Source organism: Amphiura filiformis, chromosome 9 (assembly GCF_039555335.1).
Source record: "Amphiura filiformis chromosome 9, Afil_fr2py, whole genome shotgun sequence".
Lineage (NCBI taxonomy): Eukaryota > Metazoa > Echinodermata > Ophiuroidea > Amphilepidida > Amphiuridae > Amphiura > Amphiura filiformis.
Genome location: NC_092636.1, coordinates 5,087,701 through 5,112,919, shown reverse-complemented (window position 1 = coordinate 5,112,919; position 25,219 = coordinate 5,087,701). Strand labels below are relative to the sequence as shown.

The window sequence follows — 25,219 nt, the reverse complement described above, 5'->3', positions numbered from 1 at the left end:
CTTGTCACAACAACAAAATGAGTAAAAACTTACTCAAATTGAGAAAATGATACCCAACATTGAGCTCCTATTGATAAATAGTACCCAACATTGAGGGTATTATGAGCTCAATGTTGATAAATTGGATCGGTTGAGCCCATATTTATTGGTCGAGCTATGAGTTTTAAAATATTGGACGAGGCGTAGTCGAGTTCAATATTTTACAACTCATAGCGAGACCAATAAATATTCGGCGTAAAGCATCCAATTTTATCATTATTATGTTTTGGATCCAATATTATCACAACTTGGATCCATCAAAACATAATAATGGGTATTATTTACTCAATTTGAGTAATGTTTTACTCAATTTGAAGATTTGTGACCTTTTTACTCAACTTGAGTAAAATATTTTTAGAGTGTAAAATCCTTCATGTGATTAGACATCGCGTCAACTGTGATCGGTCCGTTGATAATAAATTGATCGGAAATCTTACTTGTTTGACGATGAGTTGAAGTACTTTGTCAGTGTCTTGGTTTGTCCATTGTTGGTCACAATCATCATTCGATGACAGCAATTGACAACACAAGTGGTGAAACTCTCCATGATTTAAAATCCCATCCCTGTAAAAAAATAGGTACATGTACTAGGCATATATGCATAAATTATAATCAGGTGTAACACTATTATTATTATTATTATTATTATTATTATTATTATTATTATTATTATTAGTGTTATTATTATTATTATTATTATTATTATTATTATTACGTGCCAGGTGCACCGGGTAGTGAATAATATAATAGGGAAGGGCAAAGATTTTTGTCAAAAGTACGGTGTCATTTTTTGGCAGGAAGAATTTTGGGGCACATCTTATTACGACCTAAAAGGTAAAGAATTTGAAACCGTTAGGAAAGCATTCAAATATGCCAAATTTCCTGGTTGCTGTGCGAGCATCACATGATTAGACAATTTTAAATTTTAGCCTTAAAAGCTTAAATTTGGGTTCCCAAAAATCTGACACTTTATGAAGGTGGGCATGGTGGAAGAATCTTTTGGGGCGACCAAAGGGGAGGGCAAGCGATTTTAACAGACCATATTTAGAACTCACCATCCCGGAGGTACACATATTTATTACAGCGGAGCACCTTGTTACTTTTTTTTAACCCCATCAGGAATGTCCGAAAGCCCGGGTGGCGGTCAAAAACGTCGGTTACACCCTGCACCGCCGGCAACTTTAATTTGAAAGTTAATTGTCACTTTAAAATGTCGCATTGTTCTTAATGTATCATGAAAATACTGGTATAGCACAGCGCTTTGATTTTTCAACAGAAATAAGTTGAAGGGATCCATTTACTCCTGATAATGAAATAATAATGTCAACAATAAAATATCGGATTCCCGGGATCGGATATCGCTTTTGATGGTCTATATACGTTTACAGGATTCATTACACACAAAAATAATTATCACATATCGACTATAAAATATATAGACCTATGTCTATTTCTACCTTGATGTCGCAAGTAACTGTCTTGAATTGTTGCTAAACACACATTTTGTACTTTTTCAAACGTTTTGCATTATAGATTGTGTCAATTATTGTTGAAACAACGTCTTTAACGTAGGCCTAACTGAAACAAAACAAAAATTAACTAAACAAAACATAAAACTTGTTTTTTGTTGTTTCCATAACAGCAAACTTCCCTGTCATGTGTTTGTGTTGAGGATATTTACACCAGTGACTTTGGTTCCGGGCTTTGGTTGAATTCTATTTCCACGGTTTAAACAAATGCATTATGCAAATATAATGAGTATGAACTTCATTATTGAGTTTAACCTTTAGACCGCAATGTTCTTGACAAAGATGACAAGGCAAAAAAGTTAATTTCTCATAAGATCTAAAACCATGATAAAAAATGCAAACAATAACATCAACAATCTTGGTAATCGTATTTTGGTTGATTTTCAAACACGTCAAGTAGGCCTATATTACGATAAAGACGATAAAAGGTTTCTTGTGCTAAATCCGTGTAGGGGTGGGGTATAAAAAATTTGCACCAAATATTCGGAAGTTTTATTGTGTAGGCTAATCTTGTCCCGGAATCTAGTCTTGGTAATTCGTATAAAAGTAATTTTGGAAGTGGGTCACTAGTTTGACGGGAGGTTCTCCCGGGGGTACTCAGTACATATGACCATACAGAGCATACGGGGATCGGGGAATGTGCCGCAAACATGGGTCGTATTTTCGGCTTTTGGTTGATCATAATTTGCTTAATTTTTTTTCGGAAAATATCCCAACTTTGCCTCACTGTAGCCAAGATTTTGACATTTATACAAAATTATGGGAAAAGTTGTAAAACTCTTATACAAAATCTAATACAAATTTTCATAATCAATGGGTCCAAATTCGTGAAAAATTGGAATGTAGATTCTTGGCGGCACCTCTCTATCCGAACCAAACATTAGTACCCGTAACAAATTGGCCTCTTACGCCAAATGGCTGAGTAAATACGCAACTATAATGAAGAGTGAAACTTGACCATGTCGAGTCATGATTTTCTTGTTATACTTTTACATTTTTGGGGCTGTGCAATAATTATGAGCCCCCCCGGTAAAATTTCCGAACAAGCCGCCAAAATCGCTAATTGGTCTCCCCCCAACAAACATTGTAATATTGGCCCAGTAATGGCTTAAACCGGTCTACTTCTGGCAATACCGGACACGGCTGACGGAATAACGCCAGTACAAATCCGATACTGGTTAATGTTTGGCTGCCGTTTTCTTATCAGGATAAGCTGTGCCGTACTTGGTCCATTATTGGGCCAATTGAAGACTACCTGAATATGGCATCGAGCCGGCATGTACATACTGGCCCAGTTGCGGCAGAAACTTGTTGGCCGGGCTTGTAGGTCCCGAGTACCGGCCCTGTATTGGCCCAATGTTGCATTAATGTGGGCGTGGTTTTGAAACCCTGACATTTGTTACTATCAAAATACAATATTTTGATCATTATCATCTTCATTTTGAAGGGCCACATGTTATTATTATTATAAAGAAGAGGCAGCGAGTTTACGCTTGTTCCGAATATTTCATTTACTGCCTTGTAAAGAATCTACGTGAGCAAGGCATAATTGTTTTCTGATGACACCATAGAATATATATTTCATTTATCAATAGCTCAGTTTTGTGAGCTTTACTTGTTATCGAACTTTAATACTTTGCACATCACGTAATACCAATTCAATTATGCTGAGTGCAAGTAAGTTTCCTTTTCAAAGGAAATATCTGGTTGAACAGGTGAAACCACTGACCAATAATGCCTGAACCGGGTAAATGAGGAATAGAAGAACACTGCACAGCTAGTCGTGGACCAAAAAAATAAAAAAATAAAAAGGACCAAAATTGGAGCATTACCGTTTACTTACGGTTTCATAATGGGAATATATTGGCAATATTATATTGGCCCAGTACAGTATTGAATAAATTGGACCTGTACTGGGCCAATTTCAACCCATTTTGGCTCAGTGCTGGCAATATCTATTGGGCCAGTCGAATGCCCGTGTGCACGACCGTACCGGACCAATACAGGCTGCCATTCTTGGTCCATTATAGCAGCTTTTATAGAGCCAGTATCGGGCCGATTGTATAATGTTTGCTGCCCCCCCCCCCCTCGGTCCGCCAAAAATCACCCCCCCACTTCTCGGCCCGCCAAAAATCTTTGCCCCCCCCCTTTGCACATGCCAAATTGTTGGGATCCCAATTTGTAAACCTTTGTCTAGATCCCGGGGGGGTTCTCAGTACAAATTACCATACGGGGACGTGCCGCAAATATGGGTAGCATTTTCAGCCTCTTGGTATATCAATGACCCCTTTTTCAAAGCCTATTTTGGTATATGAATGGGTCCTTTGTTCAAAAATTTTCTCAATTTTTCGGAAAATAGCCCAATTTTTCCTTAATCTAGCCAAAATTTTCAAAATTTTCCCAAAATTTTGGGAAAATTTGTGAAAACTACGACAATTTGGGTTAAATTCGGCCGAAAATTTTTGACTTTTGGTATATCAATGGGTCCAAATTTCTTGGAAAATTGGTATATTTATGGGTCCACTTTCAAATTCTCAGCGGCACGTCCCTACCAAAACCATACTTGAGTACCCCCCCCCCCGGGTCTAGATAGGGGGCCCATATGTTGCGAGGCGAGCAGGAAAATGTGTATCATTTCCGTACTAGTGTTTTCCTAAGCAAGGTGTCTCGTGAATGTGTGCCAAAATTGCCCCCCCCCGTTCGCCAAAAATTTCTCTCCTCCCCCCCCACAATTTTACCATCCCACCAGGGCTCATAATTATTGCACATCCCCTAAGCAAAATACACTTACCCGTCCCTGTCGAAAAATTGAAAGCATCGCTGCTCCTCTGATGCAGTTCCATTCCCATTTTCAACTGTGTGTTTACTTCGTGTAGTGACGAAATCGTCAAAGAAATTCTCTTGTTTTGCACTGCTTGTCATTGTTTCTACCAGCTGTGACGGCTTACTACAGCAATTATAATATACTGGTTTGCTTACTGATTTTACGCACTTTATAACAATTTTTGCATTAATTTTGCTTTATAACTATCAGGCAAACATTTGTTATACGTGAACGTGTTGTGTTTTGACTGGTATAATATAGGTCTATACCATGTATACCATGTAGCCTATACTGCAGCTAGCTCTGACGTTCAATGTATTGAGAAATGTCAGATAAGAGAGTAAAGGTCATTGCTGGCATTTGCGGCCTATGGATATATCATCGGATATGTACAGTACAAACATACATTACATACTGCTCCAAAATAAACATGAATGTCCCTTTAAAACAGGTTAAGTTTATGACTGTGACACGATCAAGTCAACATGAGACGGTCGATTTTCATGTTTGGGTCTGCTTTATGATATTTGGCTATTCCAGCTGAAATCCATACACCCTATGGAAGACCAGACTTGAACTTTTAAATCTTGTCCAGGGGAGTGTGAATTTCAAATGGGGGTTTCCTGATTGGGACGACTGCATTTGAAATTTACACTCTCTGTGTGGGAGATTAAGGTCGGGCATGTTTTCCATAGGGGGTGTATGGATTTCAACTGGAATAGCCTATTCTTGCCAATACATGTACATTTAGCAATCACATGACTGATCAGCTGATTGGTACATTTAAAGCTATGATGTACCTACAGTTATACATTGGATTTTAATTTTCATTATTCCTTACTCAAAATATTATTGAAATATTATTACTAATATTAGAAAGGTTTCTGTCCATTTTAAGCCGAACTAAAGGTAAAATCAAAAAAAACTCCACTGGCTGTTTTTTTGGCCGTGAGGTTGATATCTGAGGGATTTCAGTTCTGAGCCGCTCTGTCATGCCTGTTGACTTGCAAATACAACGAATTTGGCTGATTCCATTTTAGGTGTAAGTTGGAACATGTGTAAACATTACAAATAGGGCGTATACATGCAAACAATCAGGTTTGAACAAAAAAGCCAATTTCATACCAGATCGTACGTTGTGACTTTAAAGGGCATCGATGATTTCCTGTGGCTTTTTGAAGCTTTCATTTTTAAATTGATTTTAATGTTTAAAGGGACACTCCATCACTGAGGAGGTTCTTTTTCAAAGTGCCAATATTTTTTATAAATGCTACTTCATTGCTTGCCAGGCTCTTTCAAAAAGATCTTTCATAATTTCGTTAATTACTTTACAAATCATAACTTAAAATTTCATCAAGAAGTTTATTTATAAGTATTGGCAACGTACAATTTACTTTTCCAGCCAGTCGAATTTTAATACATTGATTTATTTTAAAGGGAAATTATTTTTATAGAAGCTGTACAAGCTTTCGTGATTTCGTTAATTACTTTAAAAACTCATAATTTAAAATTATCATCAAGAAGTAAAATTAGTTTATTTATAAGCATTGGCAAATTGCAATTTATTTTCCAGCCGAGTCGAATTTTAATACATTGACTTATTTTAAAGGGACATATTTTTTAGAAGCTGTACAATAATCCGGTGCAATAAGGGATGGTGCAATAATTGTATATATACCCCGGCAGTGGCGTAGCTAGGTGTTGTGGTGCCGGACAAGGATACATAATGCCCCCCCTTCTTGAAACAGTTGCGCCCGGAACGCCAGAAAAAGGGCTACATTTTAAACTTCGCACGAATGGGCTCCCGGGAATGGGCTTAAACTTGGTGCATATCACGAACAAAATTAAACCGAGTCACCTGAGGTCAAAGTTTGTATGGGGTCATGCTCGACAGTTGCGGCACCCGAAACTCTTTTTCGGGGGGCATTGGGGGGAAAAGTGAATTTCAGGGGTACAAAATCCATTTGCGCAAAAGTTTCCTCCAAAAGTGGAATTTTACGTAATTGGGGGGGGTGTGCCTCAAAAGTGGGGGAGGCAAACTGGGGAGGCAAGAAAAATATTTGCCCCTCCCCCCATCCGTAGCGCCGCCACTGATGCCCGATGCTTAAAAGTGGTAAAAGGAATCCTCGATATGACGGAAACATGTCAAAAAGTCAAAAGGGTCATCAGGGGTACAACATTATTACTATCATGCTACAGACCAGTGCTCTCACAGCTATATAGGTGCACTAGTTGTACGAACAAGAAGCCTCATATCTACACCAGGCACAAAAAGAAACTCGTCAGTTATAGTCATCCTTGCTGTTCAACAACCTAATAATTTTGGATTATTCTGAAATATACATTTTGTTAATTGGACTTTACTTTCTCAATTGACACCCTGTGCGTGAAAATCGAACAAGAATTGACCAAGATATGCGCAGTGGCGTAGCTAGGGGGTGTGGCGCCCAGAGCTAAGGATACATAATGGCGCCTCTCCCCAATTGGGAACGCATCGTTGTACTTCACACAAGCACCACGGGCCAATCAATAAGGGGTGGTGCAATAATTATGTGTACCCCCCCGGGGTGAATTATAGGGGGGCAAAGATTTTTGGCAGGCCAGAAGGGGGGGCAAGCATTTTTGGCAGGTCAAAAGGGGGTCAAGCGATTTTGGCAGGTCGAAAGGGGGGGCAAGCAATTTTGGCACAGATATTTTGGGTACCGTTTCTACATTACGCCCTAAAAGGCATAGGAAAACGTTAGGAACACATTCAAATATGCAAAATTTCCTGATCGCTGCGCTCGCATTATATGATAAGACAATTTAAGGTTTTAAATTCGGGTTCCCAAAAATTCACCTCCCAGGGGTACACATAATTATTGCACCACCCCTAAAGAACATAATATAACAGGCACAATAATTATTGAATCGTTAAAATTACAACTTTTGATTCTGGGGTTTGAGGGTTTGAAGCAGCGCTTATCTTGGTCAATATTTGCTAGATTTTCACGAACAGGGTGTCAAATGAGAACGCAAAGTCCAATTAGCAAAATGGATATCTCAGAATAATCCAAAATTATCAGGTTGTTGAACAGCAAGGATGACTATAACTGACGGAGTTTCTTTTTGTGCCTGGTGTATACCCTGCCTGGGAAATTCCATTATAGTTGTTGTCACGCAATGCTATAATTCCCACCACATCCGTTCATTCACGGATAGAGAACGACATGATGCTGTTCTAAAGGTTTGGTGCTTCTGCTGCCGTAATAGACATGACAAAGAAAGTGTTACGACCCCACTTTGGAACTAGTCCGAACCCCGGAGTTTTAGTAAGAGCTAGACCGGTGGGCTGACAGAAGTATGGTATAAGATACAAGTAGACCACGTTGGCGTTTAAATAGGCTGCTTTGAAGGTGATCTTTCAAATGATTTGTTTCTGTATCACTGAGAAGCCAAACTTGATGCAAGTGATGTGATCCGCTTTCTGCACTGGTCACCAATCTAGCAGCTGCATCCGGGTCCTTTTGAGCCTGTCTGGGTTGATTCTGTGTGATTTTTAATTCCCAAAGCAGTGCCAAATCGGTGAGTATTTATATTAAACATCTTCTAGAGGGACAATCCGTTAAAATCTTATGCCGCATACCTGAAACTGTTCTAACGGCATCTGTGGTTCTTCATTCCTTTTTTCAAAAAGTCACATCACAACAATTTAGACAGGAGTATTTTATTATCTAAATATTTGAAGGTTTCTATGAACATTAGTGAAAACGGTGTAAAAAAACTATTAACATTTATAATTTTAATGGTGAATAAATAACGTCAAATAAATAATCTTAAAATCCTTACCATATTTCATCTAAATAAACTATCGTTTGGTCTGTAGAATTTTAGAGTTTTGTTCAAGTGATATCCTATATATTTAGTCTCTATTTCTAACTGTAGGGAACTGATTTTGCTGAGATCGATGTTTTTAACAAGATATCGTCTGGCGAAAATTATTTCAAAACCTCTCTTGAATACACCCTTGTTTACGGCGATAACGTTGAAATATTTTGCACCGTAGCCAGAAGAGGAACAATGAGTACAGTAGCCACCTCTCCATCCATCTAGTTCCAAAACATTCCCTCAAATCTGTCCAAAACACCAATCCACATATTCCTAAAATTCCACTAACTTGGCCAAAGATCTCCCTAAGTCCCCCCAAATCCACAAAACACCCATTCAGCCCTCCCCCAGTAAACATTGGTAAAATTCTTGACTACGCGCGTGGCCGTAACGTGGAGTGTGCAAGTTTTGGATGACGAACAAGTCCGGATACCATATCGCTGACCTGCAAAAACAATGGCAAACACACTTGATTATCACAAATTTGGAACATGCGAAGCTTTTTGGTACAAATTGATTACAAACATTGAACTCAAACCTGGAACGTTTGTAGTTTTGATGTACAAATCGATTACCGCAAACTTGGAACTCCGCAGAACAAATCGATTACCACAAACCTGAAACGTTTGCAGTTTTGATGTACAAATCGATCACCACAAACTTGGAACTCCGCAGACGTGGTACAAATCAATTACCACAAACTTGGAACGTTTGCAGTTTTGATGTACAAATCGATTACCACAAACTTGGAACTCCGCAGAACAAATCGATTACCACAAACTTGGAACGTTTGCAGTTTTGATGTACAAATCGATCACCACAAACTTGGAACTCCGCAGAACAAATCGATTACCACAAACCTGAAACGTTTGCAGTTTTGATGTACAAATCGATCACCACAACCCTGGAACTCCGCAGACGTGGTACAAATCGATTACCACAAACTTGGAACGTTTGCAGTTTTGATGTACAAATCGATCACCACAAACTTGGAACTCCGCAGAACAAATCGATTACCACAAACATTATCACAAATTTGGAACATGCGAAGCTTTTTGGTACAAATTAATTGCAAACATTGAACTCAAACCTGGAACGTTTGCAGTTTTGATGTACAAATCGATTACCACAAACTTGGAACTCCGCAGACGTGGTACAAATCGATTACCACAAACTTGGAACGTTTGCAGTTTTGATGTACAAATCGATCACCACAAACTTGGAACTCCGCAGAACAAATCGATTACCACAAACCTGAAACGTTTGCAGTTTTGATGTACAAATCGATCACCACAAACTTGAACTCCGCAGACGTGGTACAAATCGATTACCACAAACTTGGAACGTTTGCAGTTTTGATGTACAAATCGATCACCACAAACTTGGAACTCCGCAGAACAAATCGATTACCACAAACATTATCACAAATTTGGAACATGCGAAGCTTTTGGTACAAATTAATTGCAAACATTGAACTCAAACCTGGAACGTTTGCAGTTTTGATGTACAAATCGATTACCACAAACTTGAACTCCGCAGACGTGGTACAAATCGATTACCACAAACTTGGAACGTTTGCAGTTTTGATGTACAAATCGATCACCACAAACTTGGAACTCCGCAGAACAAATCGATTACCACAAACCTGAAACGTTTGCAGTTTTGATGTACAAATCGATCACCACAAACTTGGAACTCCGCAGACGTGGTACAAATCGATTACCACAAACCTGGAACGTACAGAAGTATCATGTATTTGTTATTCATATGCACTTCTGATACCTTCTGCTACAGAAGTGACGAACATCATTTGAACCTAATACTATAATAGGCATTATTATTTCAATCTTCAACTCTTCTCCAGCGTATCTATGGCTGGTTAGTGCGTCGCACAAATATTACGAAGGTTGCTGGTTCGAATCCGTAACAACTGTTTGTACTTATATAATGTGTAAATGTTTGCATGTTTGAGCGAAGTGCTCCATCATCCTACTAACTTCCTGTGAATATTTTTAATATGTATATAACGAGGGCTTAGACCAAGAACTAGCTATGTCCACAATAATACATGTTACTCATTTCGGCAACAAATGGGGTATGTACATGGTAACTTGCGTCTAACTAACCATGCTAACTGTTATACCCCAAAGTCACTTGCATTTATTATGGAAGGCAGAATTAACCATCTATTTGTTGCCGAAATGAGTAACATGTAATTGTGGACATAGCTAGTTCTTGCTCTAAGCCCTCGATAATTTCATTCACAAACCTCATTACTTGTCACCACAAGACATCCAGCTTCTCCCATTCCCTCCGTTTTCGTCATGGTGTCTTTTTCATCTAACCCACGACAAGCATCTTCTACTAAAATGGTTCTAAATCCTAACTGACAAGCATCCAATACAGTGTAGTCGACGCAGATATCTAATGCGAGACCGCATACAAACAGATCTGTTATACCTGATATAAGACGTGATTCATTTCATTAAATTATTGTCGGATTGTTACGGGATTATATAAAAGGCACTAGTGTCGTCGGTAAAATTGGATACCGTGGATGTTCATTTAATTACTCATTAGTTGATTTTCTAACATCCATGATTTGGTTATTTTGGTATAGTCTCCTCCGCAGCCAGTTTGGTTACTGGCTGCTGTGGATTTGGTATGACCACGTACATGTATGTATTAAACTGTGACACATAGTGTTTGTTCCGAAAACACATTTAGATAAACAAAATAGATTTTGATTTGATGTATCTATTGATGTATATCATGTATATAGGAGTAGCAGCCGGGAATAGCATTTACTCTGCATTTTAATGTACGTCTTGCACCCGACATCCTTTTTCCTGATCGCCCGGAGCTATCTTTACTTAACATTTTACCTTTTGCAAGACTAGTGTTAAAAGTCCATTCTGCGCTTTGTAAGAGTGTATTAAAATATTGCCAATGTATTTATAAAATTACGTCGCTTTTATGACACCCCAACATTTGACACAGACATACCTTGGTCTTTTAGTTGTTTTATTAACCACGCAGGCCCCGATGTGTTATTATTGGGTTCTAATTCTGGAGTGGGGTTAAGTACCGAATAATTGTCCTTCTCTGGATTCATGCCTTTGTAAGCTTTGATATGATCCTTATGTACCTGAAAGTGTACCACAGTTAAACTGTTATTCTCCAGTGAATGATATAATTAGGAAAAGAATGTTATCAAATATTTATATCCACTTACTTGCAAATCTTTGTGAAGTTCTGCTCCAGATGAATTTTGAATACAATGTTTAGGCCACAAAGTTTGCCTACATGGTTCCCCATTATGTCCGGCAAAAACAACTGTGTCGAATTGTTTTGCTACTTCAGCGGTAATCTGTGTATAAAAATATTACCAAATATGAGAAAGAGTGGACATATAAGTTGGTATCTTGATTTCTATTCAATATGTGTGGTTCGTTTATTGAGATATAATGTCTAACAAAAAGACAGAGGATGATTTAAGGAAGCCCTATCATGCACTGCAAAAGTGATATCACTAGAGTTTCAACTGCCACTTTACTTTTCAAATCCCATTGAACTCTGTGCAAAAGATGTTGTTTTAGAATTGTGCGTGTGTCATTATTACTTGGTCGATTTCAGATCTAAAGTGATGTATGCATAAAGGATAATTCACACCTTCTGTAGAAAACATAAAATGTGAAATCGACCAGCTTTTTGAAGGTGTTTTTATTGTAAATACATCAGTCCAAATTCCAATTTAACGATGCACGTCTATGCAGTGGGCGGGCAGTGGTGTCATGTTCACTCACACAGCTATGCTAACCGCAAGACTTGCTGGGTAGTGCTTAAATCATCCTCTGACAAAAAGACATACACAGACTCGGTTTCAAAATATTTATATATATTTATACGTTTCTGCACGTTGAGACATGACTGTGGGGTCTTACTGGGGTAGTGTCTCAAAACAGCCGTGTCTCAAAACAGATTTGTCTCAATTGCAAGACAGTATTTTCTAAGACACAAATTTTACACTGTATAGGGCCTACTAGATAATTTTCTAACCATGAACTTACTGGACTTGCAGAATCAAGTTTTCTTGAGTGAAGATTCTCATAAAATGATATGTGGTTGTCGGGATGCCAGTCATGGGAAAAGATGACTTTGTCAAACTCTACCGTTTCTATCAACCTGCGAAACATAAGAAATATAAATTATACCAATCGTGAAAATGACAGACAAGGGTGTCCAGTTTGTTGTTTGAACTTGTCAATGATTTTTTTCCATAACACGTCTTGTAACGGAGGGGCTCTTTGGATGTTCTTCACATTTAAACGTCTTTTGCCCTTCTTTAAAGATGGGGTCCAAAACAAGAACCACTTACCGCGAAATTTGGATATCCAACAAGCTAAAACTATGAAACGACAACGACATGCCGTTTTCGTTATCGACACCCCGTCACCCAGTAGAAAATGCCCTTCACCCTTAAGGTTACTCTTGCTTTCTTGCCCTGCGGGGCCCTTCTATTAGGGTCCCACTTAGGAGTCGCCGGCATCTGGCAGGGCCGTGTGGCTTTCAAGGTTTTTTGATACAAGGCCCCAGTATCAACAAAAAACATCAAGGCCGCGGGGCCGGTAGGCCTGAAGCCGGCGACTCCCATACAACGACTAATTCCTCCAAGTGGGACCCCAATATAAGGGGCCCGCATAGCAAGAAAGCAATAGTAACCCGTAACATCGACCAACAGTAACCTGTAACATTGCACCAACAAATGGCCCTATTTATGCCGTATATTCAGTGCGATATGGACTGAATATCGAATGTGACAGTGCGATATAGACTGAATATTAGAAAGACCAGGTTGACCAAAATATAGCTAAGTAATGGAGTCTATCAAGTGATATCAACAACATTTTGCTAATAAAATCAAATTGTTGGGGTGGTAATCAGCATCGTGGTAGTTGTCGTCTATGTTGATGTTGTTGTTACTGATGTTGCTGCCCCGGGGTTGCTGCTGTAGCTGCTGCTGCTATGATGATAATGATGATGATGATGATGATAATGATGATGATGATGATGATGATGACGATGACGATGATGATGATGATGATGATGATGATGATGATGATGATGGGCCATAGCAACTTACTTGTTGATGACTGGCACCACCTCTTCACCGTTTTGTTTAGCTGGAGCATTCTTCAGGGCTAACGAACCACTTATGAAGTCATTCTGCACATCAACTACCAGAAAAGCACTTTTGGGTCTCAAAATCTGTTACAGTGTTTTAATTATTAGAGATGAATTAATTCCGTTACAGTTCTTTGTCACGACCAGAGGAAAAAATTCCTTGACCAATCTTACCAAGGAGATGGATTTAATAACATCAACGCTTTAAGAGAACTAGAAGGTTTCTGGCGAACACGTATTTTATTTAATGCAACTTTTATGTGTCTCAAAGAACAATAGAGTCGTGTTGGACATCACGCCCGTAGCTAGAGTAGGGAAAAGGAAGTGGAGGCTCCCCAATCCACCAAGGTCCAAACGGGGGTCCAAACTACTCAGCCAAAATACCCCCAGATCCCTAAAATATTGCCCTAAACAAATCACCAAAAGTAACCCAAAGATCGACATTTTTCAAAAATCTATCCACTTCCTTAATAATTCCTGGATGGACGAACTTAACTCAAATCTCATCATATCATGTAAAATTAAGATATCGTCAACGTCACCATGGTCACATATATAGCTTCTGGAGCACAAGGGCTATCTCTAACCCTATCGAGCTCCCTACCTAACCCTTGTGCTCAAAGAGAGCTAAGTGTTGACGAAATCTCAATGTTGTAAGATATCTTCTTTCATGCTTACCGGTTTTATCCAACTCTTCCACACGTCCTCAAATATTTTTTCGTCTACTTCTTTCTATAAACAATACAAAGCGAAGTGCGTAAGATATCGTATCTTAATGGCTGACATTGAGATATACATGAATATTCAGAACCTCATTCTGCACAAAGTTTCCGAGGAGTGAGGGCTACGGCCCCTACGAAACAGTTCTGTAAAACTAATGTAGTCAAGTTGCTGCTACACACAGGTTTTTAGTGGATACTGTCCGTTTTATCCATGTTACAATTAAGCGAAAATAACTTTTTCATATCATTTTCACGCGGACCGGCCTATGTATATTATTAATTATTAAGATGCCAAAATAATGCAAAATGTGTCAAAAAACCTTCTAATTTGCCATTACATGTTTACTGAATATAGTACACCGAAAATTTCATCATTTTTGAATGATGATGAAATAGCGCGAAGTTTCTTTCTTTTCTTTTATTCGCTGGATTAGCCGCGCGACAGACCGGCATAATTGGATCGAGGTTGCACTTTATTTGGAAAACATATTACAGATTCACCTCATACCTAAACACATTTTTGTCAGACATGAGACATTTATATTCAAATGTTTGTGGTAAATGTTTCTATAATTAAAATGATTCGATTTTTTGAGAAGAAGTGCAGTTTGGTGTGTCAACGAATGAAAACAGAGGTATAGTCGCAAAGGTATGTTTTTAGGAGACATTGTTTGCTGATAGGGAAGCTGTTCAGGAAACTTTTTGAGTTCGTGTTTATACACACAGTACGTGAGCCTTAAAGAACAGAATGAGAAATCAGATATCAATTTATTGGATTATATGTCTCCAATTTTAAGCATAGGCTTAACAGAGCAACTGATATCGCCAAAGAAAAGTTGAAACAGGGTCAGGCCAAAATGAAACGATGGTATGATAAACATGCCAGAGAAATAGTGTTCAAACTAGGTGATATAGTTCCGGCACTGTTTCCAATTCCAGGACACCCATTGCAACCCAGATATCATGTCCCATGTGAGGTAGAGTCAAAAGTGGGTAAAACAGATTATATTATCAAGACTTCCGTAAAATGGTAGACGCAAGAGCAGGCACTTATGCCACACAAATATGCTCAAAGAGTAGGCCTATGTTGAAAGAAGTGATAGTGGCATTTAAAAACTGTGTGTACAGCAAAACAAGCCAATAATGCAGACAAATATGCCGATGTAGTCAAACTCGCCAATGTAGACCAAAGTAAAGATGACAATTCTGATGTCACATTTTGACCAGGATAATGAGCTGGAGCACAAAGAATATACTAAGTAATGTAAAATTGAACAATTCTGATGTGCTGTATACAAACTTAGACCAAAAGTTAGGTCATCTTTCTCAAGACTAACAAAGTCAAATTGCAAATTTGATTCCCAAATTTGACAATATATTTCCTGATACGCCAAGTAGAACAAATGCTGCATTACATAATGTAGATGCTGGTGATACAAAACCAATCAAGCAGCATCCTTACAGCATTGTACAGAGTCAATTCATTGAAAATGGAACATCTAACAAATGAAATCAACAAGCTAGACATCAATGATATCATAGAATCAAGTAGTACTAGTAGTGAACGGAATTGACCGTGTATCCTAGCCTGATGGTTCATACAGATTAGTCGCAGACATGAGAGCTGCAAATGTTCATTCAAAGACAGACTCGTATCCTATTCCGAGAATTTATGAACTGGGAATGCAAAATGTGTTACCAAATTTGATCTTTTGAAAAGGTACTGGCAGGTTCCACTCACAGACTGTGCCAAAGAGATTTCTGCTTTTTTGTACATTGGTCTGTACCACTACAAAGTTATGCCATTTTGTTTGAAGAATGCCCCTGCAACTTTCCAGAGAATGGTAAATCAAATTGTGGCAGACTTAGAGGGTTGTGAAGCGTATAGATGATTTGATTGTTTACAGTCAAACTTGGGAACAACACATGGAACAAGCTGGAACAACTCCATCAATTGTTTAAGAAGCTGTCTGTAGTACAATTAGCAGTCAATCTGGTGTAAATGAGTTGTGCCATGCCACAGTCACATACATGTTGTAGGTCAAGGTCATGTGAAACCTATCAAAGCCAAAGTTGAAGCAATTGAGCAATACCCTTACACCTGTAAAAAAGAAGGCACTCATGAGATTTCTAGGTATGGTTGGCTACTACAGAAATTTATGTCCAAAGTCATGAAAGTCCTATGACTAATTTGCTGAAGAAGAATGCAAAATTCATTTTGATTTGGTTAGAGCAGTGTGAAAATGCTTTTCACAAGGTCAAGTCAATACTCATGAGCACACTCATTGCACCTGTTTTGCAGGAGTGAAGGTGGAGGTATTGTGATGCAAAAGGGTGAAGATCATCCTATATATTATTTTTCAAAGAAGTTCAACAAGCAACAGAGAAATTACTCCCATTGTTGAAAAGGAGTGTCTGGCATTGCTATTAATAATATTAGCATTGCTACATTTCAACGTGTATTTGGGTATACTACGGTATACCCTGTCCTTGTATTCACAGACCACAATCCACTAACCTTCATCAACAGGATGACGTACAAAAACTAACGAGTACAATCTGGACATCAAATATGTGACCGTACACCACGAATGAGCCGTAAATGTCCTCAATTGTATTCTGAGTTACAGTGTAAAATGGGCATGAAGGTCGTATTCATAGGTACCTCAATTTGGTGCTACGTGTACCTCATTTAATGAGATACACGTAGCACCAAATTGAAATACCTATGAATATGACCTTCATGCCCATTTTACACTGTAACTCAGAATACAATTGAGGACATTTACGGCTCATTCGTGGTGTACGGTCACATATATTATTAAGAGAAAGGACAATGTAATGGTTGATGCCTTTTCAAGAATTGCATAAAAAAAAAGGTAATCAAACAAATAAGCAAACACAAATTCCATTAAACATGTTAAAAAGGAACGTGTGTGTGACAAGGTGTCACTGTTGTCAAAGTTGATTCTATATAATTAAAATTGATGCAAAAGAATAAAACATATAAGAAAGTTTCCATTACATTCCAAATTTTCTTTTAACATGTTTAAGGGGAAGGTGTGATGTGCCCTGAATAATTTAATTTGATCGTTTATCTTTGTTTACAATTTAAAATTGGGAATCCCCATTTTCCATGTAATCACAGTAAACAAAGTCAGGATAATTTATGGATGGGGAATCCCCGAGAATGTAAGGTGGATATGACATCATATTGGATATGCCCCAGGAAATGTTGTAAATGTGAAATGTTTATGTTTACAATTGGTCTTGGGAATTGCCAGATTACGTCATATGTTGTGAATGAAGTAATGGGCTATTAATGGAATGGGGCATTTAGGTGCTTAGTATATAAGAAAATTGTAAATACAATTCTTTACAGCTATACATGTTGTTGTGGGCTAGTTAATGTGCTTACAGTCCATATACCTTCAAAGAAAGGAAATTGCGAACCAGACATATCTTATGTAGTCAATGTGCCACTATCCAGTAATAACGGAGAAGATCTAGAATACGTCAAAGTGCGTATCTCTTCCAAGAAAGGAATATATTCTTCTATCGACTTGTTTATGAAACAGCACATCTGTTAATGTGAGTGGAAACAGGGGGACTGCATGCGAGCCAAGCCTGTTTTACACCAGAAATTGTGTGAAAGGTGAAAAGAGCATCATTTTGGAGATTGTCATCTGTGCGAGGATTTAAATGCAAAGGATATTAAAGTCGTCAGTAGACTCTGCTGAAAAGTGATTTTCGCAGAACAAGTGAATCAGGATATACATCAGAACTTAGTAATCAACAACAAAAAGAAGGCTGCTGGTTAAGTAGCATTCATAATTATATGTATATATTTGATTGACTACAAAGTGCATGTATTTATGTTTATGTATCAGATCATCACAAATCATAGTTACTTTATTTTTGATTAAAGATTCAGATATTGTTAACTTTAATCAAACAGTGTGTTTTGTTGTGAATTTGGGCAAAAGGTGTTTTTGGCATTAAGTCATCAACGACTCGTACCAATGGTCTTTTCTAAATACTTCATTTATTGAGAATGTTCATGCCTGCTGAATTTAAATTGATAGGTTCTGCAACGGAATGCGGAACTCCTTCATCTCGAAAGAATAGTTTTCATATGTTTCCTCAAGTATTCTTTCCAGCACTTCATTACTACGTCTGCAGCTGTTTGTTTGGCGGCTTCTTGCATGTATTTGCGCTAGCGCTCTTTCACCGGTTTTCGAACGCTAGAAGAGTTCATCTCAGAGGATGTATTTACATTCCCATAACCCAATGGGGTTTCTGACCTTGGTATGTCTGGCTTTTGTACACATGTGGCACAATTGACCATACCTTGCATTGGGATTGTGTGCAAATATCTGGTGTTTTCATCCTTTTATTTAACATTCAAAACATTGAGACTTGTGAATAAAATTAATGCAGTGTGACATTAAGAATGTTTTCTATAAGAAAATCCAATTTAATTTGATAAGTCTCAACTATTAGCTCGTTGGCTGCCATTTTAAAATAACCATTTTGTGTGTGTGGTAATGGGGACTTTGCCTTTAAGATTAGGTTATATTGATCATATTTCCCAATCATATAGTGCATACTGCATTGTAGGAATGCCTTTAAGCCTCTTCTGAGTTCATCTGGAAATTTGCGTCTTCCATCGCCAGAACCTCCTTTTCAAGCATTTGTTGCTTTTACCCATTTCAGTGTTTTTTCTTGATACTTTTTATTCAGTTTGTAAATTTAAGTAGCTGAACCTATTTTGTGCGATCGTGTTGTTCATCATTAGGAATCCAGCTAGCCTTCCATGATGGCATGTCGTGATACTTCTTCAGGGAGTCCCCTGACGCCTAGGCAACACAATATTAGTAATGTATAAATATGGCCTCGAATGGGCCATCGTTTCATGCTTGCGCGAAATGCAGTGGGTTTATCGAAACAAATGACTGTGATCAGTCCGTTGATAATAAATTCAGGGCCGGATTTACAATAGCGCCAGATGGGCCCGGGACCAGGGCCCCAAATTGTGGGGGCCCCAAAAATTGCCCTGTGCAGTGTGCATCTTCCATTTTAGCCAAAATAGCCTACAAAAATTGCACAATTTGCGCAATGGCCATTTATATAGTAAAATCAGCTTCAATTTGGGCTAAAATAGTTTAAAATTGCAATGTTTTCGCGCGCTTCGCACGCAAATGTCCTAGTAAACTCTAAAAACTTGGCCATTTGAGTGCACATGCCTTCCCCGCGGTGCGTTTGGAGCCCCCAAATTTTGGCCTGGCCCAGGGCCCCAAAAAAGGTAAATCCGGCCCTGAATAAATTGATAGGAAATCTTACTTGTTTGACGAAGAGTTGGAGTATTTTGTCAGTGTCTTGGTTTGTCCATTGTTGGTCACAATCATCATTCGATGACAGCAATTGACAACACAAGTGGTGAAACTCTTCATGATTTAAAATCCCATCTCTAGAAGAAAAAATAGGTTTGAATTATTATTAGTAGTAGTTGTAGCAGCAATAGTAGTAGTAGTAGTAGTAGTAGTAGTAGTAGTAGTAGTAGTAGTAGTAGTAGTAGTAGTAGTAGTAGTAGCAGTAGCAGTAGTAGCAGTAGTAGTAGCAGCAGCAGCAGTAGTAGTATTATTATTAGTAGTAGTTGTAGTAGTAGTAGTAGTAGTAGTAGTAGTAGTAGTAGTAGTAGTAGTAGTAGTAGTAGTAGTAGTAGTAGTAGTAGTAGTAGCAGTAGCAGTAGTAGTAGTAGCAGTAGCAGTAGTAGTAGTAGCAGTAGCAGTAGTAGTAGGGATGTCACAGTGGCTGCACAATTATTCTGCCACACTGTGCATGCAAGCATAACAGTAAATTGAAAAGCGCATCAAAGTTGTTCAATTTTGGCAAACATCCATGTCGAAAAATTAATTTCCTCATATGTGCTATTTATCACAATTGTTTGAATTTTTAATATATGGTGTGTGAAACCTTTCTGTGACTACCATCGGGTAATCTTTTAAAATAAATATTGCTTCGTTTAAGAGCTACTACCTGTTTTTATGGATTGTTGAAGATCCCTCATAAGTCAATAAATATAGGCCTTTTGAAATAAAATAAAAAAAGACCTACCGCCATTTAGCTGAAATACTAATCTTTCTTAGCATGTAAATTATTTCCGTCGACAACGAATGGCACACTTGAGGAAAACGACTTGAAACATAACATTATCAAAGTGATTTTAAAGGGGAGTAATATTCCAAACCACAATAGCTCTTAGCCATTGTGTGTGTCCAAGGCCACACCATTTTTGTATACGCGGTATAGTGGAATGGCGGTTCCTTTTACCATTTGTCCTCCCATGTTAATCCAGATAACAAAATGTTAATTCAAAGTCTCATTGCAAATGAATTTTTATTTTTACTTTTCGGATTTGGCTTTGAACAATGGTGACACATACCATGTTTACAGAAAAAAATTAAAATTCTATTCCAGACACCGTCAAAATGTCAAACGTTGTATTTTTTGTATTATATTTAAAAGGGCATTTCGTGATCCCCTACTTTTTTCAAAAAATGTTGATGTTGTTCAATCAATCTTTATTATACAAGCAGGCAAAACAACAAAGATTGTATACAAATGCCCAGGACATGTACCAGGGTCAGCAAAGTTGACCCGGATCAGTGGCGTAGCCAAGGGGGACTAGTCTTGTCCCCCATTGCCCCCCTGTGGGATGGTGACCGCCCCGACATTTAAGACTTTTTTGTGTTTCTGACCAAATTTACATTATATTTTGCCATTTTAAAGGGGCATTTCGTGATCCACAGCCTCATCCCCCCCCCACTTTTCTCACAAACATTTTTATATCACTGGAAACCTATGGCTACATAATGTTTATGTACAAAATATTTCTTGCAGATTAATTCGTTTAGCAAAGATATCGTGAAATTTGAATTTCGTTCTGGTGCACCAGAACGAAATTACATGTATTGTCTATGGAGCAGTGTAATACACATAATCATGCATAACTCGCAAACGCAATATCGGAATCAACTTAAATTTTGGGAATATGCTTTTTTCGTGGATATGTACTGAAAAATGTCATAAAAAGAGGATGCTAGGATCACGAAATACTCCTTTAACCTTCGCGCGCATTTGTAACATTAACTGATTTTGTCACCAAAAGGTGCCCCCCTTAAAATGTGTCTTGTCCCCCTTGCCCCCTCTGAAAAAGTGCTGGCTACGACACTGACCCGGTTACAGTGCAGGGCTGCACGCAAGACAACGAATTAAAACACAAAACATAGGCCTATTCAAAACAAGGCAATATTTTATATCACTGGAAACCTCTGGCTACATATTTATGTACAAAAAAATATATTTCTTGCAGATTAATTCGTTTAGCAAAGATATCGTGAAATTTGAATTTCGTTCTGGTATAGGCCTACCAGAACGAATTTACAACACATTGTCTATGGAGCAGTGTAATACGGTACACTCGCAAACGCAAAATCGGAATCAACTGAAATTTTGGGGAAGCTTTTTTCGTGGATATCTACTGAAAAATGTCATAAAAAGAGGATGTTAGGATCACGAAATACTCCTTTAAGTAATTAACTGCAGTTTCTTTATTCAATATCATAACCATAACGATAACAGGTTCATACTTGACAAATTTATGATGAATGCAAAGACTTTCATTAAATATTGAAAAAAAAAACCAAAATTGCTCATGCCTAATTTACATAATAATATCATGAATACATAATTAGCTGTAATTAGTTAGTTTGCATAATTAATAACTTTTTGTGTATTTTTTGTTATCAAATGAAATAACTTTGTACACTTTGAAAGAAATTTGTGCAAAAAAAACCGCACACTGATATCATGTACGGTTTTCTATTGGCATCAATTTTGCAAATTAATTAGCTAAACTTAGTCATTTTTACAGCTTTAATTTGTCTGCAGATTGACCGAAATTGCTAAAATAGTATATTTGGTTAATTTATTATAATTGTTCAATGATAGATTTTTTAATTATGTTTTCTTTGACGAAGTCAGAAAAGATAGGCATTTAACCTGTGATACTTAAATTAACGCTACTTTTTCAAGCAAGCGTCCAAATAAGCCTTCAAATCTCGAAATGTGCCAATTTTGTCATTATAGCCATTTGTGGCAGGATTTCATTCCATTTATGAGCATCTTAAAATACATCACAATGCATTGACCGATTTCAATTCCGTTTTATTTTTATTTTTGATGCTTTAAGGGATGGGGTATGATTCGTATGAACGTTTGACAAGTATTTATTGTGGGACATTAGAGCACATCAGACATATCGAATTGTATTCTGAATACGAAGAATGTTCTTCTGATATCAAATGATTTTGATTTTTTGAAATTCGCAATGTAATACACATTTTATGGCAAATGATTAAAATTGGTATTTTTGATATTTAACAGTACTCGAAGTAAACTTTATAAATCTGATGATCTATACTTAAAGTGTATGTAGGTGGGATGAAAAGCCGACGATCAATTGAAAATTTTGACCTTTCGTATTGAAGATATGGATTTTTTCCCAAAACACCCAAAAAATTAGGTCTTTTGGGGAAAAATCCATATCTTCAATATGAAAGGTCAAATTTTTCAATTGACCGTCGGCTTTTACTCCCTGCTACATACACTTTAAGAATATATCATTAGATTTACAAAATTTACTTCAAGGACTGTTATATTATATCAAAATATGAAAAATATCAAATTTTAATAATTTGTCATAACATTTGTATTATATCGTGAATTTCAAAAAATGAAAATTATTTGATATCAGAAAGACATTCTCCGTATTCAGAATGCAATTCGATATGTCTGATGTGCTCTCATGTCCCACAAAATATACTGTCGAAATGCTCAAAACGCTCATTCCAGATCCCTTAATAAAGCTCATTCATGTAGAAACATTAAATAACGTGTTTCTGATGCGCTTATATTTGATTGAGGTGATATGTCTACTAGTAGTAGTAGCAGTAGCAGTAGCAATAGCAATAGCAATAGCAGTAGCAGTAACATGCAAACTATAAATAACAGCTATCTTGACTGCGGGGTATTTTGGTCGATTTCCAAACCCTGGCTTCAAACGCGTCATTTTCAGAAGAAAAATACAATATGAATTTTACAGCACAGACGATACTGGTTTCACTTTACATAGGGCCTTGGTAATCAGTATTTATTGGTACAATTTCAAATATTCGCTAGCTTTGTGCGCAATTTTGGAAACCGTTAAGTTAACGGGTCACCAGTTCGACTTTGTAATTTTGACAACTTTGGAAGTAAGAACCAGGGCACACCGACACCGCCTGGCTAATAATTATTTGGTGCAGAAGGGACACTAAAATGAATACACGGGATCGATACACGTGAATTGCTATGCACGATTTTGATATCAGACGAAAATCTTCTGATACCGGGTTAGAAAATGATGAATATCTCCCGTCATGATTTTTTTCTCAAGAAACCAGATTTGGTCTCATAAACTTGGAAATACGTGTTGAACAGATATGATAGTCGCTAGAATGCGCTTTGAAAATTGGCCGTGCGCTTTGAACTCAAAATTTGACCATTTTATATTGCGTTGGTCCTGTTATGGACTACAGCGTGCAGCGTGTAGTACAGCTGCACTCACTGTAGGCAGTATAAAAGTCGATGACCATTGACCTCAATGGGGTATACAAGCTTAATCACGCACAACCAAGATCGATTACCCGGCTATTGTGAGTAGCCTTAGTTATGTCCCTCGACTAATTATTAGTTTAAAAGAGCTTTAAAGGTTTGAACCAAATGGCTAATCGTGGCTGTGGATTTAACCTACCATGGCGATTCCTGCCATGAAGATATAGGGTCGAAGACACTGTGCAGGGGTTTAATACGGACGAGTAAAAATAGATTATTTCACTCTAAAACGATTGCTTACAGTGATCACTCTATAATGGATAATGAAACGCTCTGTAAAGAGTTATATTCACTCTTAAATTCACTCTTCACTCTGGAAAGAGTGACATTCACTCTGGAAAGAGTGACATTCACTCTGTAAAGAGTGACATTCACTCTGGAAAGAGTGACATTCACTCTGTAAAGAGTGACATTCACTCTGGAAAGAGTGATATTCACTCTGGAAAGAGTGATATTCACTCTGTAAAGAGTGATATTCACTCTGGAAAGAGTGACATTCACTTTAGAAAGAGTGACAGTCACTCTGTACAACGATGGTTATTACGCAAGCATTGTCGTATGAACCCGCCATTATATATCTTCGCGCTGAAATCAAATCAATGCAAATAACCGCAACTTTTAATTTCGGGTATTTAATAGTACTTTTAATATTTTGTTAATATTGAACAACATTGGACTAATGGGGTATCAAAATGCGCCTAAATACACCATCGTTCGTCCTATGTTAAAATGTTGTGAATACGATAATAGTTCTGAAGCTATATAATAATAGGCCTAGCGTACTAGGTATTAATACTTTTTGTGAAGTCTTTACTTTGTATTACCTGATCCGTTGAGCCATGTAAGCATTATTCCAAACTTACCCGTCCCTATCAAAATATCGAAAACATTCACGTTCCTCTGGTGCAGTTCCTATCCCGTTTGCAACTGCGTGTTCACTTCGTTTTGTGACGAAATCATCAAAGTAATTCTCTGGCTTGGTAGTCATTTCTTCCTTGCTCGTTCTACCCGCTTTGATGTCTTATTTCAGCAAAATGAATAACGCAGTTGGTGATAATTTTTATATTTGCTTAAAACTATATCAAGCAGAACATTTGTCCTTTACATGTACCTGTATTCTGTATAGTGCATGTGACGTTCAATGCAAATGAGACTAATCATTTCTATACTTTCAATTCCGTTCTGGTACATTCCAATTCACAATCGCAATAGTAGTAAATATATAAAAAGGTCATTGTTAACATATCACCATTTCGGTCTACTTCAGACTTCCGATTCTAGAAAAATACAGTACTAAATTTTTAGGATTAAAAAAATATTATCCTTCTTTGCCAAAT

The 25,219-nt window shown here is 37.6% G+C and overlaps 2 protein-coding genes across 3 annotated transcripts in view; both read right to left on the bottom strand.

Annotated features, from left to right (window-relative positions):
• The window catches only part of LOC140160545 (nicotinamidase-like), a 44,991-nt gene extending 40,226 nt beyond the window's left edge, over positions 1-4,765 (bottom strand). The window contains exons 1-2 of one of the 2 annotated variants that reach the window (XM_072183786.1): positions 4,360-4,765; positions 477-603 (exon numbers count right to left, since the gene is read on the bottom strand). In XM_072183786.1, coding sequence (XP_072039887.1) covers positions 477-603; positions 4,360-4,490 — 258 coding nt within the window. In that variant the 5' untranslated portion in view covers positions 4,491-4,765. The remainder of the gene's footprint in view (positions 1-476; positions 604-4,359) is intronic. The other variant, XM_072183784.1, reaches the window with a different exon arrangement.
• Positions 4,766-8,369: 3,604 nt separating this feature from the next.
• Positions 8,370-24,988, bottom strand: LOC140160544 (nicotinamidase-like). Its single transcript, XM_072183783.1, has 9 exons — positions 24,746-24,988; positions 19,509-19,635; positions 14,122-14,175; positions 13,403-13,527; positions 12,330-12,444; positions 11,495-11,629; positions 11,266-11,407; positions 10,529-10,719; positions 8,370-8,704 (listed from the first exon to the last, which is right to left on the bottom strand). Exons 1-9 carry the CDS (start codon positions 24,868-24,870, stop codon positions 8,633-8,635), a joined length of 1,086 nt encoding a protein of 361 aa, XP_072039884.1. The 5' UTR covers positions 24,871-24,988; the 3' UTR covers positions 8,370-8,632.
• Between the last annotated feature and the right edge of the window lie 231 nt (positions 24,989-25,219).

What these genes read in the sequence shown, in the direction of transcription:
- LOC140160544 (XM_072183783.1), bottom strand. Translation starts at nt 24,870, where the DNA reads ATGACTACCAAGCCAGAGAATTACTTTGATGATTTCGTCACAAAACGA. An exon ending in GGAAGAGTTGGATAAAACCG is followed by an intron (nt 13,528 to 14,121) that starts GTAAGCATGAAA and finishes ACACTGTAACAG; the next exon opens with ATTTTGAGACCCAAAAGTGC. An exon ending in TTGTGGTGACAAGTAATGAG is followed by an intron (nt 8,705 to 10,528) that starts GTTTGTGAATGA and finishes TTGTTTTTGCAG; the next exon opens with GTCAGCGATATGGTATCCGG.